The sequence below is a fragment of the Mobula hypostoma genome, chromosome 11 (genome assembly GCF_963921235.1).
Source record: "Mobula hypostoma chromosome 11, sMobHyp1.1, whole genome shotgun sequence".
Taxonomy (NCBI): Eukaryota; Metazoa; Chordata; class Chondrichthyes; order Myliobatiformes; family Myliobatidae; genus Mobula; species Mobula hypostoma.
In genome coordinates this window covers 111,992,960-112,011,647 of record NC_086107.1, presented here as the reverse complement: position 1 = coordinate 112,011,647, position 18,688 = coordinate 111,992,960, and the positions used below count along the sequence as shown (strand labels likewise).

General features: G+C 43.3%; 1 protein-coding gene across 3 annotated transcripts in view; it reads right to left on the bottom strand.

The window, feature by feature from the left end:
• LOC134354404 (receptor-type tyrosine-protein phosphatase H-like) overlaps window positions 1–18,688 on the bottom strand; it is an 80,117-nt gene that overhangs the window by 41,950 nt on the left and 19,479 nt on the right. For all 3 annotated transcript variants that reach the window (XM_063063399.1, XM_063063401.1, XM_063063402.1), the window contains exons 3-7: window positions 18,126–18,404; window positions 16,154–16,432; window positions 14,409–14,687; window positions 13,057–13,329; window positions 6,621–6,708 (exon numbers count right to left, since the gene is read on the bottom strand). In XM_063063399.1, the coding sequence (XP_062919469.1) occupies window positions 6,621–6,708; window positions 13,057–13,329; window positions 14,409–14,687; window positions 16,154–16,432; window positions 18,126–18,404 (1,198 nt within the window). The remainder of the gene's footprint in view (window positions 1–6,620; window positions 6,709–13,056; window positions 13,330–14,408; window positions 14,688–16,153; window positions 16,433–18,125; window positions 18,405–18,688) is intronic.

Genomic DNA, 18,688 nt, shown 5'->3' with positions numbered 1-18,688 from the left:
TTACTGCCCTCTGCAGGATGTGTAATTATAGAACTTCAAGGAACTCAAATTCTCGAATATAACCTAGTCTCATGTATAAACTGAATAATAAACTCTTCAATCAGATGTTGGTTCTCATGATGGGCAAACAAAGATTTAATAGGAAACCAAAGTACATTTAAGCCAGATAGCCTCTTGAACAACATGCTTCTTTCAATTTTGTATCTATTACAGCTCAGCAAAACATGCTGGACTGTCTCTGGACTACCACGGTCACATAATCCAGTAGGATGTTTTCCTATTATCTTTGAATAATAGTTTAGCCCACAATGCCCCAACCTAAGTCTTGTTAATTTCTCCAGATCTCTACGATTTGAAAGGTAACAGTCTGAGACCTTTTTAACCAGTGGGTGACTAGAAAAATAATGCCTGCCCCTTAATTCATTTTTCCAATCCTCCTGCCACTTATTCTCTATACCTTTTTTAATCCTACATCTCAATTCTGCTTTGCCTAGGGGAGCTCTAATTTCTACTTGCCTGCTCTGTAAGGAAAACTTTGCAATGCCATCCACAATTTCATTTCCCTCCACCCCAGCATGCCCAGGTATCCATGAAAATCTAACTGCACAACCCATCTTCCCTACTCTAAACAACACTAAGAGAATCTCAATAACTATTTCAGGATGAGCTTTTGATTTATTCCTTTTATAGCCTCTAAGACAGCGGCAGAATCTGAACAGATGATAACCCTACATGGTTGAGAGTCTTCTATTTACCATAAAGCCCAGAGGATTGCTAGTAATTCTGTTGCAAAGATAGAAACACCTTCTGAAACCTGGTGACCAAACTTAACTCCAAGTTGAGACATATACATCCCAAACCCTGCCTACTGCTCTCTGGGTCCACTGAGCCATCAGTAAAAATCTTCAGATAAGATCCCCATTTATTATTTAAATATTCATTTGTGATGAACGCTGATGAAATTGCTCTGCTTCCTTAAAGCTGAAAAAGGAGGAATAGGACTACTTCTGGTTCCGGCAAGAGCCAAAAAGGGACGGGTGGCAAGCAAATTTGGTCAACTATGTCTTCCTCAGTCAGTTTCAATTTCACAGCCCAGTTATTAACCAAATCTAAAAATGGACATCTTTTAATTTTACTTTGGCACTCCAACTTCCCCTAAAAAAGACACTTTGGCAAACAGCTGTGATTGAATCCATTTAGTTTTGCCCAATACTGCAGGCCCAACTGAATTCGTCTTAAATGTAGAGGCACTTTCCCATCTCCATATATAATACCGGGACTGATGTTCTAAAAGCTCCACAACAGAGTCTAAGTGCTTTGGATTGCACAGTGTCTAGTTTTCTAAGCACTGCCGTAGCAGTGGAACCATAAGCAATACAACCATAATCAATAACTGATCTAATCATAGCTAGATATATTAAGTACATAGTTTCCCGCCCTGCTCCCCAGTCGCATCCAGCAATACTTCTCATAACATTTAAAACTTTCTCACTTTCCAATTGTTTTATCTATATGAACCCTCCAAGTAAGTCTTTCATCAAACCAGACATCTAAAAACTTGAATACCTTGACTTTTTCTAGTGGAGAATCATATAGACACAATTCACAATCAGGAATCTTTCTTCTAAAGCCAAAAATCATATATTTGGACTTAGAAGCAGAAATCCTGAAACCCCATTTATTACTGCAAATACGAGGAAATCTGTAGATGCTGGAATTTCAAGCAACACACATAAAAGTTGCTGGTGAACGCAGCAGGCCAGGCAGCATCTCTAGGAAGAGGTACAGTCGATGTTTCGGGCCAAGACCCTTGAGTCCTAATGAAGGGTCTCGGCCCGAAATGTCGACTGTACCTCTTCCTAGAGATGCTGCCTGGCCTGCTGCGTTCACCAGCAACTTTTATGTGTGTTACCCCATTTATTAGCCCAGTTTTCAACTGATCTTAAAGCCTTTTGTAGCTGCCTTGATATATACTCGATGTTTCTTCCTCTTTTCCAGATTGCACCATTGTCTGCAAACAATGATTTGCCAAATCCTGTCCCTTCCTGATCAAAGATATCATTTATCATGACCTTAAAAAGAACTGGACTAATGACACTTCCTTGAGGGGTACCATTACCTATTTTAACTGACTTGGAGCTTGTTCCGCCTATTCTTACTTGAATTGTCTTTTCCTTAAGGAAATTTTTGATCCAATTAAACATTCTACCTCTAATTCCCGCATCATAGAGTTTAATTAATAAGCTATCCTTCCATAATAAGTCATATGCTCTTTCAATATCTAGAAATACACTTACCATTACTTCTCTATTTTGAAATGCTTTTTTAATATCATGATCTAAAAGGGCAACAGATTCCATTGTTGATCTTCCAGTTCTGAAACCACTTTGATATGCAGCAAAATGTCCCTTATTTTCCAAAATATAAACAAGTCTGTTGGTGACCATTCGTTCCATAATTTTACAAAGCACTGGCATTAAAGCTATAGGCCGATACGAACTAGGACTAGACGCGTCCTTACCTGGCTTTAAAACTGGAACTACCACCGCATGCTTCCATTCTACTGGTAATTTTCCTTCTTTCCACTCTGAATTAAACAATGCTAGTATTTCTATTAATACAGAGCCATCTCAATGCTTAAGCGATTCATAACACAGTCCATCCCTACCAGGAGAAGTGTTTGAACCTGATTGGACAGCTTCCTGCCATTCCTGAAGGGAGAAAAACAAATTTATGGAGCTATTATCATCCAAACTCCTGTCCAATTTCCAACTTTCCTTTAACATAATTTCCTTTCTCAAATCACCTAACTCTCCAGAACTGTGTAACGCTTGGAACACCTCTACAAACATATCAGCCTTTTCCTTATTGGTTACAGCTTCAATATCTCCTTCCAGCAAAGCTGGGACAGATGGTTTCCTATATATCCCTGCTATACTGTGAATGATCATCCATAACTGCTTTATAGGTGTCTCAGGGCTCAGGGCTCCACAAAATCTTCTCCAACTATCCCTCTTTGCATTTTTAATTACTCTCCTTGCTACTGCTCTTTCCTTTTTATACTCCATAACATTATCTAACATTGGGTACTTTCTTAATTTCCTGTAAGCTCTATTTCTGTTTCTTACTGCTATATCACCATTTTTATTCCACCACGGAACTAATGCTCAAGCCTTAGGAACATTCTGTAGCAGAATAGTCAACTGAGCAACTTTATGAATTACAGAACAGAGGGATTCATTCCAATTGTCTATGGAGCTCTCGCTATTAATCTCTTCTATTATATCCACAGGTTTCTCCTGGTACTCATCCCAATGGGCCAAAGAAAAATTATACCTAGCAGACCTCTCCTCAACTTCTACTATCAAATTTCTACCAAATCTACATAATGTAGGATAGTGATCACTTCCTACTGTGTATCTGACCATAACATCCCATTCCCCAACCCTAGCTAAGTTTGAGGAAGTGATAGACAAGTCTAAGTGACTACAAATATTCTTTACAATATTAAATCTTGTAGGCCTTCCGTCATTTAGCAGTACCATGTTGTATTTATCTAGAAACTCCTCCACCACCACTCCATTACTATCTTTACTTTCACTACCCCATATAGGATTATGGGCATCGAAATCTCCCACCCAGATTACTGGGGATCTTACCTTATTCATAATTTCATCCAAATCTGATAACATCATATTACCTGGATTAAAAAAGTTAATGGAAGTTATTTGACCACGAGAGCTCCAAACCTCCACAGCCACAATTTCAAGGTTAAATCAAGTCTTCTAAACTGGAGTCCTGTTTTTATGAAAGTTGCACACCCTCCACCAGATTTGCCTGTTCTGTCAGCTCTCAAACTGTCATATCCAGGGATCACAAAATCTAAATGAGGCTTTAACCATGTCTCCTGTATACAGATCAAATCAGGCTTGTCTTTAAAAGTTCCAACAAATCTTTTTAATTCTTGACCATTTGCAGATAAACTTCTTGCATTACATTGTAATATTAAAAACATCCAAATACTAATTATTGGCCTCTTCATCCACATAAAGCTCCTCTGTACTCTCTGATCCTGACAACTGGGAAGTATTCATTGATTGTTTGTCTGTCATATACTCATGTAATTTTTCTGGCAAAATCTGTTTTATATTAAGGAATCTCTCGGCAGCTCCAACAACTACTTTTATTATATCCAACCTCTTGGTTGTAGTTTTGGCCCCAACCAGTACATCAACAACAAACGCCAAAAAAGACTCTTTAGTCGTCAACAACATGCCTGAATGAACCATAATTGGAGAACTCAGAATGTACTGACTCTCCATCATTCCAATTTTTTCTTTACTTATCCTTTGCTCTCCATCAACTTTCTTCACTGCCTTAGCATATGATATTTTTTGTTGGATACTAACATCCTGAATCTGCTTTGCCTTACTAAAATGCTCACATCCTCTGAATGCCGCTATATGGTCCCCTCCACAGTTACTGCATTTAGGCACCGCTGCCTTACATGCTTTAATATCATGATCCTCTCCACATTTCATATATCTTCTTTTACCTCGACATGAACCAGCAACGTGTCCATATCTCTGGCAATTATAACAGCACAAGGAAGGTCTAATGTATTCTCTAACTTGATAAGACATGCACCCAAGATAGACTCTAGTTGGAAGAACATCACCTGCAAAAACCAGAAGAACAGGAGAATCCCAATCACCGTCTTCTCTTGATTTTAATCGTTTGGCTTCAATCACTCGACCACCTTTAATATTGTCCAAAATTTCCTTTTCAGTCATGCCAGACCAAATACCATACACTACCCCCCTAACTCCCTTCCTTATGGAGTAATACACTCCACTTTAACAACCAATTTTCCCACCATTTTAGCACTGTTATATTGGTCAACATCTTTGCAACAAATTTTCAGCAATCCATTAGAAAAAATCTTGGTCGGGAATCCTTTACCTATTTGGTTCTCTAATGCTGCTGACAATTTCAAAGGATTAAGGGCTCTAAATCCTCCTTCCTCTTCCTTCTGACCTTTAATTTTATACAGAACTATAAATTCCTCCAATTCACCCATTTTCTTCAATTTGTTGTCTCCCATTACTTCGGGTCTTCCACTTGATACACCCCTTTTTTGGCTACCCTTACTTCTGGAGTATTCCACAGTCTCCTGCCCTCCTCCTTCAATCTCAACCCCTCCCCTCCCTTTTACAGCCATAGGCCACAAACTAACCCTTTCCAAACTACTAGGCTCCTCCATGCCCAAGACCCCACCCATTCAATCAACAGCCCCAACTGCCAGTCTCCAGCTGGACCTTCAGCCCAGCCACTGAACCTCTTGACCATGTCTGCATGCTTTTATGCACTGAAGTGCTGCCACAGGATTGGCTGATAAGATATTTGCATTAATGCGCATGTGTACAGGTGTGCCGAATAAAGTAGCCACTGAGTGCAGATCCTGAACAATCCTGGGACTGGAGGGGATTATAGAAACAGGAAGTGATGGGCCCAAGACAGGATGTAGAAACAAAATAATTTTACTAAAATTGAGGGTCTACTTAGCCAAGATACAGGTGAGTGAGCGTAGGATTATCAGTATGTGGTGCAGGTCCAAATAAAAAGTGTTGCTGAAGTACATGGCCCTCAGACCATAACATGTAGGAGCAGAATTAGGCCATTTAGCCCATCGAGTCTGCTTCGCCATCTCATCATAGCTGATCCATTTTCCCTCACAATCCCAATCTCCTGCCTTCTCCCCATAACCCTTCATGCTCTGACCAATCAAGTACCTATCAACCTTTGCCTTAAATATACATAAAGACTTGGCCTCCACAGCTGCCTGTGGAACTAATTCCACAGATTCACCACTCTCTGGTAAAGAGATGCCTTCTCATCTTTCTAAAAGGACGGGTATCTATGCTGCTGCTGTGTCCTGTGGTCTTAGCCTCTCCCACCAGAGGAAACATCCTCTCCATATCCATTCCATCAAAGCCTTTCACCATTTGATAGGTTTCAATTAGATCACCCCTCATTTTTATGAATTCTAATGAATACAGACCCAGAGCCATCAAATGCTCTTCATATGACAAGCCACTCAGTCCTGGAATCATTTTTGTGAACCTCCTTTGAATCCTCTCCAGTTTCAGCACATCCATTCTAAGACAAAGGGCCAAAAACTGCTCACAATATTCCAAGTCAGGCCAGTGCTTTATAAAGTCTCAACATTACATCCTTGCTTTTATATTCTAGTCCTCTTGAAATTAATGCTAACATTGCATTTGCCTTGCTCACCACAGACTCACACTGCAAATTAACCTTTAGGTAATCCTGCATGAGGATTCCCAAGCCCCTTTGCTCCTCAGATTTTTGTATTTTCTCTTATACTCTTCTAAAAATAACTGGAGAGAAAATACTTCAAACATTTTACACCGGAATGAAGAGAGGAAAAAGTCAACATAACTTGAGTGAGGCAGGCCTCCAGGGTCAGGAAACAATATCAATTGCAGTTCTCCATCTGTTAGTGTTGCTATCAGTGGTGAGAAGGTTTGGGCATCGTCAAGTTTCTTTAAATCTCCATCAGTACACGTTCATTACCATCACTGAGTAAGTCCTCTTACCTCCGAAATCTGACTCTATAGAAGAACAGTAATACTCCAATTAGGATCAGACCCAGCAGAGGGCCCACAGTCGCTCCAATGATAATGGCTGTAAATATGAAAAAATACATGGTTATCCCACTAGAAGGAGTTTGGGACATGTTATCAGGTAAACAAGGGATGAGCCAATCCGCGTAAAAGACCCCACTCACCCCATAACTGCTGCTGCCGTTATCTAACTGCAGTGGCCTAGCCCCCTTTCTTGCGGAAAAAACGTTTACTTAGATGTTTCTCGTGCGAATACTGCTCACCTGATGCTATGCCATGATCGACTCCATTTCTTGCTGATCTCGCTTCCAGGAAGATTGAAAACTTTGAGGCGAGTGTGGAAGGTGAGCAACTGTTGCCGGAGGAAGGTGTCTGTGTGTGACACTCTCTCTCTCTCTCTCCCTCATTGTTGTCAGAGGAAGGTGTCTGTGTGTGACTGTCTCTCTCTCTCTCTCTCTCTCTCTCTCTCTCTCTCTCTCTCCCCCTCTCCCCCCCTCTCCCTCTCCCTCTCCCTCTCCCTCTCTTTCTCTCTCTTCCTCCCCCCTCCCTCTCACTCACTGCTGCCAGAGGAAGGGGTCTGTGTGTGACTCTCCCTCTCTCTCTCACTCTCTCCCTCTCGCTCACTGCTGCCGGAGGAAGGGGTCTGTGTGTGACTCTCCCTCTCTCTCTCACTCTCTCCCTCTCGCTCACTGCTGCCGGAGGAAGGCCACTGCACTTGAATGATCTCTTTCTGCCTCGATGCTGTCGGAGGATGATGCCAGAGCAAAGTTTAAGTGGTGATAGTTCATATTATGTTGTGTTTTCTGGTTTCTGGTCGTTCATTTTTCTGTTGCTATCTTTTGGCGACTTTGAATTGGGGTGGCCTGCAGATAATGAACACTGAGCTGATCTGAACACAGTTGCGATTTGCTTTTTACGCATAAGGGGGGTGAGTTGATGTTTTTCTATGAATAGGTTCCATAGCTTTCCTTGTTTCGTGGCTGTCAATGGGGACAACGAATCTCAGGGTTGTATACTGCATACATACTTTGATGATAAACGTACTTTGAATCCTTTGGTACTTGCCCGTGATGCTGTTGCAAAGAAGTTCTCCATTGCACCTGTGCATAGATGTATTTGAGCCTATGACTGTAAATTCAGCTTTACTGTGAGTCAGTGTTTCTCATTGTACTACAGTCCCAGGTTTCTGATATTTTGATTTATTAGACTGAATCAGCTTTAGAAATAGAATGAGGTTTATTATCACTGACATACGTGGACTCTGGCCACTTTATTATGTGCCCCTTGTTCCTAATAAAATGGCCACTGAGTGTATGTTCATGGTCTTCTGCTGCTGTAGCCCATCCACTTCAACGTTCAACGTGTTGTGCATTCAGAGGTGCTCTTCTGCACACCACTGTTGTAATGTGTGGTTATTTAAGTTACTGTTGTCTTCCTGTCAGCTTGAACCAGTCTGGCCATTGTCCTCTGACCTCTCTCATTAACAAGGTGTTTTCACCAACAGAACTGCTGCTCAGTGATGTTTTTTTGTTCTTTGCACCATTCTCTGTAAAATCTAGAGACCATTGTGCATGAAAATCCCAGGAGATCAGCAGTTTCATATATGCTCAAACCTCCACAACTGGTATAGAGTCATAGAGTTATAAAACACTACAGCACAGAAAAGGCCCTTTGGTTCATCTACTCTGTGCAGAACTACTCTGCCTGGTCCTATTGACCTGCACCAGCACCATAACCCTCCATATTCCTCCCATCCATGTCCCTATCCAACTTCCTCTTCAGTTTTGAAATTGATCAGATATATATCAGAGGGATGAGGTCCTGAAGTGTGAGTTTCGGGAACTAGGCAGAAGGCTGAAGAACAGGACCTCAAGGGTGGCGTTCTCAGCATTGCTGCCAGTGCTACGTGACAGTGATGGTAAGAATTGGAGGAGATGGCAGCTGAATGCATGGCTGAGGAGTTGGTGCAGGGAGCAGGGTTTTAGATTTTTGGATCGTTGGGATCTCTTCTGGGGAAGGTGGGACCGGTACAGATTGGATTGGTTGCACCTGAACTCGAGGGGGAGCAATATCCTTGCAGGTAGGTTTGCTAGCATGGTTCGGGAGGGTTTAAACTAATTTGCAAGGGGGATGGGACCCGGGAGCGATAGAGCAGTGAAAGAAGTGCATGGAGTAAAGCCAGATACAACATTTAGAGAAGCTTTGAGGAAAGAGAAACAGAATGAAAGGTGTAAAGGTAGTAAAGTAGAAGGGCTAAAGTGCATGTACTTCAATGCAAGAAGCATCAGGAACAAAGGTGATGAACTGAGAGCTTGGATACATACATGGAATTATGATGTAGTGGCCATTACGAGACTTGGCTGGCACCAGGGCAGGAATGGATTCTCAATATTACTGGATTTCAGTGCTTTAAAAGGGGTAGAGAGGGCGGAAAAGGGGGAGGAGGGGTGGCATTACTGGTCAGGGATACTATTACAGCTCCAGAAATGGTGGGTAATGTAGCAAGATCCTCTTTTGAGTCAGTATGGGTGGAAGTCGGGAACAGGAAGGGAGCAGTTACTCTATTGGGAGTATTCTATAGGCACCCTGGTAGCAGCAGAGATACCGAGGAGCAGATTGGGAGGCAGATTTTGGAAAGGTGCAAAAATAACAGGGTTGTTATCATGGGTGACTTTAACTTCCCTAGTATTGATAGGCACCTGATTAGTTCCAAGGGTTTAGATGGGGCAGAGTTTGTTAAGTGTGTCCAGGACGGATTTCTGTCATAGTATGTTGACAGGCCGACTAGGGGGAATGCCATACTAGATCTAGTATTAGGTAACGAACCGGGTCAGGTCACAGATCTCTCGGTGGGTGAGCATCTGGGGGACAGTGACCACCGCTCCCTGGCCTTTAGCATTATCATGGAAAAGGATAGAATCAGAGTGGACAGGAAAATTTTTAATCAGGGAAGGGCAAATTATGAGGCTATAAGGCTAGAACTTGCTGGTGTGAATTGGGATGATGTTTTTGCAGGGAAATGTACTATGGACATGTGGTCGATGTTTAGGGATCTCTTGCAGGATGTTAGGGATAAATTTGTCCCGGTGAGGAAGATAAAGAATGGTAGGGTGAAGGAACCATGGGTGACAAGTGAGGTGGAAAATCTAGTCAGGTGGAAGAAGGCAGCATACCTGAGGTTTAGGAAGCAAGGATCAGATGGGTCTATTGAGGAATATAGGGTAGCAAGAAAGGAGCTTAAGAAGGGGCTGAGGAGAGCAAGAAGGGGGCACGAGAAGGCCTTGGCGAGTAGGGTAAAGGAAAACCCCAAGGCATTCTTCAATTATTGGAAGAACAAAAACATGACAGGAGTGAAGGCAGGACCGATTAGAGATAAAGGTGGGAAGATGTGTCTGGAGGCTGTGGAAGTGAGCGAGGTCCTCAATGAATACTTCTCTTCGGTATTCACCAATGAGAGGGAACTTGATGACAGTGAGGACAATATGAGTAAGCTTGATGTTCTGGAGCATGTTGACATTAAGGGAGAGGAGGTGTTGGAGTTCTTAAAATACATTAGGACAGGTAAGTCCCCGGGGCCTGACGGAATATTCCCCAAGCTGCTCCACGAGGTGAGGGAAGAGATTGCTGAGCCTATGGCTGGGGACTTTATGTCCTTGTTGTCCACAGGAATGGTACTGGAGGATTGGTGGGAGGCGAATGTTGTCCCCTTGTTCAAAAAGGGTGGTAGGGATAGTCCGGGTAATTATAGACCAGGGAGCCTTACGTCTGTGGTGGGAAAGCTGTTGGAAAAGTTTCTTAGAGTTAGGATCTCTGGGCATTTAGAGAATCATGGTCTGATCAGGGACAGTCAGCATGGCTTTGTGAAGGGCAGATCATGTCTAACAAGCCTGATAGAGTTCTTTGAGGAGGTGACCAGGCACCTTCTACCTCTTTGATGAGGGTAGTGCAGTGGATGTGATCTACATGGATTTTAGTAAGGCATTTGACAAGGTTCCACAGGGCAGGCTTATTCACAACGTCAGAAGGCATGGGATCCAGGGAAGTTTGGTCAGGTGGATTCAGAATTGGCTTGTCTGCAGAAGGCAGAGGGTCGTGGTGGAGGGAGTACATTCAGATTGGAGGGTTGTGACTAGTGGTGTCCCACAAGGATCGGTTCTGGGACCTCTACTTTTCATGATTTTTATTAACGACCTAGATGTGGGGGTAGAAGGGTGGGTTGGCAAGTTTGCAGACGACACAAAGTTTGGTGGTGTTGTAGATAGTGTAGAGGATTGTCGAAGATCGCGGAGAGATATTGATAGGATGCAGAAGTGGGCTGAGAAGTGGCAGATGGAGTTCAACCCGGAGAAGTGTGAGGTGGTACACTTTGGAAGGACAAACTCCAAGGCAGAGGACAAAGTAAATGGCAGGATACTTGGTAGTGTGGAGGAGCAGAGGGATCTGGGGGTACATGTCCACAGATCCCTGAAAGTTGCCTCACAGGTGGATAGGGTAGTTAAGAAAGCTTATGGGGTGTTAGCTTTCATAAGTCGAAGGATAGAGTTTAAGAGTCGTGAGATAATGATGTAGCTCTACAAAACTCTGGTTAGGCCACACTTGGAGTACTCTGTCCAGTTCTGGTCGCCTCACTATAGGAAGAATGTGGAAGCATTGGAAAGGGTATAGAGGAGATCTACCAGGATGTTGCCTGGTTTAGAGAGTATGGATTATGATCAGAGTTTAAGGGAGCTAGGGCTTTACTCTTTGGAGAGAAGGAGGATGAGAGGAGACATGATAGAGGTATACAAGCTATTAAGAGGAATAGATAGAGTGGGTAGCCCAGGGCACCACTGCTCAATACAAGAGGACATGGCTTTAAGGTAAGGGGTGGGAAGTTCAAGGGGGATATTAGAGGAAGGTTTTTTACTCAGAGAATGATTGGTGTGTGGAATACACTGCCTGAGTCAGTGATGGAGACAGATACACTAGTGAAATTTAAGATAATACTAGAGGAATTTAAGGTGGGGTGATATATGGGAGGCAGGGTTTGAGGGTCAGCACAACACTGTGGGCTGAAGGGCCTGTACTGTGCTGTACTATTCTATATGTACTTTAACAGAAAACGATACTGTAGTGGTTAGTGAGATACCATTACAGCTTGGGGCGTCAAAGTTTGGAGTTCAATTCCAAAGTCAACTTTAAGGAGTCTGTACGTCCTCCCCATGGAATACATGGGTTTTCTCCAAATGCTCTGGTTTCCTCCCACAGTCCAAAGATGTACTGGTTGGTAGGTTAATTGGTTATTGTAAATTGCCCTGTAATTAGGCTAGGGTAGAATTAGGGGTTGCTAGGGTGAAGCGACTCAAAGGGCCAGAAGGACATACTCTGCACTTTATCTCTAAATAAAATAACATTTTAAAGTATAAATCAAATAGCAGCTGGACAGCATCTATGGGTTGCTGAGACTTTGGGTCAACAAACAAAGATATCATGAACAGACTACTGGCAGGAGGTGCAGGCATTTGGATGTCATCTCTGGATAAGGGCAGGCATGGCGGTGATGCATTGTTGAGCAGCAGGTGATGGGTTCACTCACTGAGCCATCAGGAAAAGTTGCCACCTTTGAAAGGTGAACTTTTGATCTAGCCTCGCTGTTCAAAGACAATGATTAGGATATTAATGGTAAGACTCCTGGCAGTGTGGAGGACCAGCGAGATGTCGGGATCCATGTCCATAGGACACTCAAAGCTGCTGCGCAGGTTTACAGTGTTATTAAGAGGGTGTATGTTGTGTTGGCCTTCATCAACTGTGGGATTGAGTTCAAGAGCCTTGAGGTAATGTTGCAGCTGTATAAGACCCTGGTCAGACCCCACTTGGAGTACTGTGTTGAGTCCTGGTCACCTCATTACAGGAAGGATTACAGAGAGTGGAGAGGAGATTTACAAGGATGTTGCCTGGATTGGAGAGCAAGCCTTATGAGAATAGGGTGAACGAACTTGGCATTTTCTCCTTGGAGTGACGGAGGATGAGAGGTGACCTGCTAGAGGTGTATAAGATGATGAGAGGCATTGATGGTGTAGATAGTCAGAGGCTTCTTCCCAGGGCTGAAATGGCTAACATAAGAGGACATAGTTTTAAGATGCTGGGAAGTAGGTACGGGGGGATGTCAGAGGTAATTTTTTCACACAGAGTGGTGGGTACATGAATGCATTGCCAGCGAAGGTGGTAGAGGCAGATACAATAGGGGCTTTTAAGAGACTGTTAGATAGGTACATGGAGCTTAGAAAAATAGAGGGCTATGCAGGTGAGAAACTCTAGGCAGTTTCTAGAGTAGGCACAACATTGTTGGCTGAAGGACCTGTAATGTGCTGTAGATTTTCTACGTTTCTATAACAGCGGGGGAGGAAAAATTCGCATTCAGAATACTCACGCTCTGAGCTGGTCCAGCATTCCTTGATCTCCTGCTTGCTGTATGTCTGCCCGCTCACCGTGGTGATTTCGATTGTGTACTTGCGTCCAGGCTGAAGATTAACAACTCTCAGCGCATTCTCGTCCTTCCCAATGGTACGATTAATCAATAGTCGGTCACCGATGTATGTAATGGCTTTGAAACTGGTGAACTTGCCCTTTGGTTCGTTCCACTCCACCCCGATCGTGTATCCTGTGCTCCCAGTGCAGCGGAAGTTGGAAATAGTATCAGGAACTAAAAAATGGATGGAACAGACTGAGTCCAGTTTTCTCTCTGGTGACACAAACTGAAGTGAACTTTACACTGACCAGCAAGGCAGGGAGAGTCTGCAAAGGCAGGTGCAGTTGAAATAAAACACAAAATCAATCTGAGGAAAAAACAATATAACAGAAAGATAGAGACACAGATAGAGTGGTGAGGATGTAGAGAGATCTGTCTCTTATTTCCCATTGAAAGTCTGGTGGGATCAGAGTTACCAGGAACTGAGAAATCCACACAACTATGGAGAAACAAGAATGGCACTGATTGGAAAAGTGTTTCAAAGGGCTGAACATAAACAAGACACCGAATGACGATCTTAAACACAAGAGACTCTGCAGATGCTGGAAATCCAGAACAACACACACAAAATGCCAGAGGAACTCAGCAGCTCAGGCAGCATCTGTGGAGAGGAATAAAGATTTGAAGTTTTGGGCTGAGATGGTTCATCAGAAAGTCTCCCTTTCTGTTTTGTTTCTGTGACCACCCAAGGATGAAAAGCAATGTGGAATAATTAGCCCAACCTAGATTTTCTATATGATTTCAGCTGGTATGGCCTCTGCAAAGCCCTGATCTGAACATCATTGAGTCCGACTGGGATTAACTGGAGAGACAAAAGGAAGCGAGACAGCCAAAGTCTGCGGAAGAACTGTGGTAAGTTCCCCAAGATGCTTGGAACAACCTACCAGCCGATTTTCTCATAAAACTGTACAGAAGAGAATTGAAGTGTTTTAAATGTTCCATGAGGAGTACGCCACTACTGGCTGGTTCAGGCATTGTCCCTTCGAACTCCACCATGGATGGTCCCAAGCCTGGCTGTGAAAGGAGGAGAGGTGCACATGGGGACTAGCAATGCAATTCTGTAAAATCCCAGTGCTACAAAGCTCCAGAGACCTCATCCCTGGGAGAGGAAGGATCCTCGAGGATGGGCTAAACATGGGAATGACTTGAAAGACTAGCCCAGGACGGGGGAATCTGGTGAGCTGCTGTGGGCAGCCTACACCCCAGTAGGGCTGATGGGTTAAATAAATACTGTCCCTTCAGGAGTTACTTACCCGTGGTGTTTATCACCTCCTCAGGAGAGCTCAGTGTGTCCTCTGGAGTTACTGACTGCACTGACAGATCGTATTGATCTCCAGGATCCAGACCTGTCACTGTGAACATTGTCTCGTCTATTTTTGTGTTGTTGATCTGACTGTTATTATTCATCACATTAGAGACTGTAATTTTGTAGGTATAGTCAGAGGCTCTTGTATCAGTTGGCTTTGTCCATACAATTGTCAATGAATTTGTTGTCCTGTTTACCACAGACAGTCTGGTGACTGGTAATGGATCTGTTAAGAGAAAAGACAAGGGATGGTTAATTAGTGTGAGAGACCCTCCATCATGATTGCTCTGGGACAGTGAGACCTTTTCAAGGTGAGTGCTATTCTTTAGCTCTTTGCATGGATAAGCATTGGCCTCACAGTCAGACAGAAATATCTGACATCATCTGGCATGGATATAATTAAAAATTACCTGGAGTTTCTCCCATGGGAGAGTGTGTACTGTGAGACTTCTGCACTGTTGGAGAATACTATCAATACTGGTGACTTTGAAAATATCAGAGGATTTAAAATTAAGTGATGGTCATTCTATGACCTAACGCACCTATCCCAGTAACAACACCTGTAAAATGCTGGAGGTACACAGCAAGTCCGACAGCTCATGTGAATAAACAGTCAACATTTTGGGCCGAGACCCTTCTTCAGGAGGAGAAAGGAAAGAGGAAGATCCCAGAATGAAAAGGTGGGGGAGTGGGGAAGCAGGATAGCTGGAAAGTGATAGTCGAAGCCAGATGGTTGGGAAAGGTAAAGTTCTGGAGAAGAAGAAATCTAATAGGGGAGGTGAGTGGACTGTAGCAGAAAGGGAAGAAGGAGGGGCACCAGGGGGAGTTGATAGGCAGATGAGATGAGGTGAGAGGCCAGAGTGAGGATAGAGGAAGATGCAAGGTAGAGGGAATTTCTTAAACACAAAATACTCTGCATATGATGGGGTCAAAGCAACATGCACAACATGCTGGAGGAACTCAGCAGGTTCGGCAGCATCCGTGAAACCGTGGAATTTCGTTTCCCCACAATTAGTTTTCATCTTTTCATGCCTCTAGTTCTTTTTGGTATTTAAACAAAATTGAAGAAAAAGGAAATGAAGCTATTGTCCATGCAGCAGCTAATATGGATGCATAGCGTACTATACCATCACTTGAACTGCCAAATTCATGTTGTGAAGAGTTGAGACCTGAGACTCTTCTCTGAGCTGGGTGAACCTGATGCCCTCTGCGTGCCACCACCTGTACCTCAGCCAATATATATTATTACGAACTGTGACTATCTTGTATCGCTGGCCAGTGGGGTAATGACATCCGAAACAGTCTTAAGACGAGTGGTCCCAGGCTCAAATCTGGCCATCTCTTTGTACACTTCCCATCTGTGCTGGGTTGAGTATCAAACTAACAACTCGGCTTCGTAAAAAACAGACAAAAATGCTAAAGAAACGGCGAGGTTGTCACCCGATGCGCCACAAGGCGCGGAAACGAACAAGAAGAAGTGACTATCAGGTAACTCTACTTGACACAAGGAAGTTTAATGTCATTTCCTGTACACAAGTATAAGGAAAACAAAATAGTTGTTACTCTGGATCCAACACAGCATAAAAAACTGTAAGATAAACAACACAATAAGAATATTAAAAATGTAATAATATTGGAACTGTTGTTGACTGAGACACTGGAGCAGGTATTGACCTTTACAGAATTACTTACTTGTGGTGCCTGTCACCTCCTCAGCAGAGCTCTGTGTGTTATTCAGAGTTACTGACCGCACCGATAGTTTGTACTGATCTCCAGGATGCAGGCCTGTCGCTGTGAATGTTGTCTCACTTTTATTTGTGGTTCCGTTATCAATGGGAGCATTCGTAAGAGTAGTGACTATGACTTTGTAAGTATAGCAAGAGGCTCTTGTATCAGTTGGCTTTGTCCATTGAATTGTCAATGAATTTGTGGTCCTGGTTACCATAGACAGTCCGGTGACTGGTGATGGATCTGTTAAGAGAAAAGACAAGGGATGGTTAATTAGTGTGAGAGACCCTCCAACATGATTGCTCTGGGACAGTGTGACCTTTTCAAGGTGAGTGCTATTCTTTGGCTCTGTGTATGGATAAGTGGTGATCTTACTGTCAGACAGAAATATCTGACATCATCTGGCATAAACTTGATCAAAATCTGCATTAATATTCGTGGATGTTAAACTAAGTGATCACCATTCTATGACTTAACCCACCTTTCCCAATATTCTTCATTTCATTCTCAAAAACGAAATTAAATTTCTGTTGTCAAATGTGCAAGTACATTGCAAATTGTTCTAATACTCTGCTTGCTGAAGTTCAGCCAAACTTCATTTCTGAAAATCTAAGCATTGCTCTCACTCCGTACTGTTCAATCACAGACCACCACAATTAGTAACAAGAGAAATCTGCAGATGCTGGAAATCCAGAGCAACGCACACAAAATGCTGGAGGAACTCAGCAGGTCAGGCAGCATCTATGGAGCATCTAACGCAGTCGACATTTCGGGCCAAGACCCTTCTTCAGGACTGAGAAGGAAGGGGGAATATGCCGGAAAAGAAATTTGGGGAAGGGGAAGGAGCTGGCAGGAAGGTGATAGGTGAGCCAGGTGGATGGGAAAGGTAAGGGACTGGAGAAAAAGGAATCGGAAGAGAGAGGAGAGTGGACCATGTGAGAAGGGGAAAGTATTGGGGACTTAGGGGGAAGTGATAGGTAGGTGAGGGTAGGGGCAAGGTCAGAGTGGGGAATAGAGGAAGAGGGTGGTGGGAGTGGGTAGTTTTTCTACGGGAAGGAGAATTCAACATTCATGCCAGCAGGTTAGAGGCTACCCAGACAGAATATAAGGTTTTCTCTTCCATGCTGAGGGTGGCCTCATCACGACACAAGAGGAGGGCATGGGCATGGACCGACATGTCAGAACTGGAATGCCAATGGGAATTAAAATTTTTGGCCACCGGGAAGTTCCGTTTGTGGCAGATAAAGTGGTCCCCACGATTAGTTCTCATCTTTTGATACCTCTAGTTCTTTTTTGTATTTAAACTAAATTAAAGAAAAAGGAAATGAAGCTGTAGTCCATACAGCAGCTAAGATGGATGAATAATGTACTAAACCATCGCTCAAACGGCCCGGCCCATGTTGTGAAGAGCTGAGACCTGAGACTCTTTTCTGAGCTGGGTGAATCTGATGCCCTCTGCTTGCCGTCACCTGTACCTCAGTCAATACATATTATTACGAACTGTGACTATTTTGTATCGCCAGCCAGTGGGGTAGTGACATCCGCAACAGTCTTGAGACGAGTGGTCCCAGGCTCAAATTTCGCCATCTCCTTGCACACTTCCCATCTCTGCTGGGTTGAGTATCAAACTAACAACTCGACCTCGTAAAAAACAGACAAAAATGTGAAAGAAACGGCGGGGCTGTTACCAGATGCGCCACAAGGCGTGGAAAAGAACAAGAAGAAGTGACTATCTTGTAACTCTACTTGACACAAGGATGTTTAATGTCATTTCCTGTACACAAGTATAAGGAAAATAAAATAGTTGTTACTCTGGATCCAACACAGCATAAAAAACTGTAAGATAAAGAACACAATAATATGAAAATATAATAATATTGGAACTGTTGTTGACTGAGACACTGGAGCAAGTATTGACCTTTACAGAATTACTTACTTGTGGTGATTATCACCCTCTCAGGAGAGCTCAGTGTGCTCTCCGGAGTTTCTGACTGCACCGACAGCCTGTATTGAACTCCAGGATTCAGGCCTGTCAGTGTGAAATTTGTCTCGCCTTTTTTTGTGTAGTTGATCCAAATGACATTGTCCATCACATTAGTGACTGTAATTCTGTAGGTATAGTTAACGGCTCTTGTATCATTTGGCTTTATCCATTCAATTGTTAACGAATTTGTTGTCGTCTTTACTGCATTAAGTCCAGTGACTGGTGATGGTTCTGTTAAGAGAAAAGACAAGGGATGGCTGATTAGTGCCAGACATCCTCCATCCTGATTGCTCTTGGATAGTGTGCCCTTTTGAAGGTGTGCTCTATTCTTTGGCTCTGTGTATGGATAAGCGGTGATCTTACAGTCAGACCGAAATATCTGACATCACCTGGCTTAGATTTAATTCATTATTAAAGACTACCTGGAGCCCCTCCCATGAGAGAGTGTATACTGTGAGACTTCTGCACTGTTGGAGAATACTATCAATACTGGAGACTTTGAGAATATCAGAGCG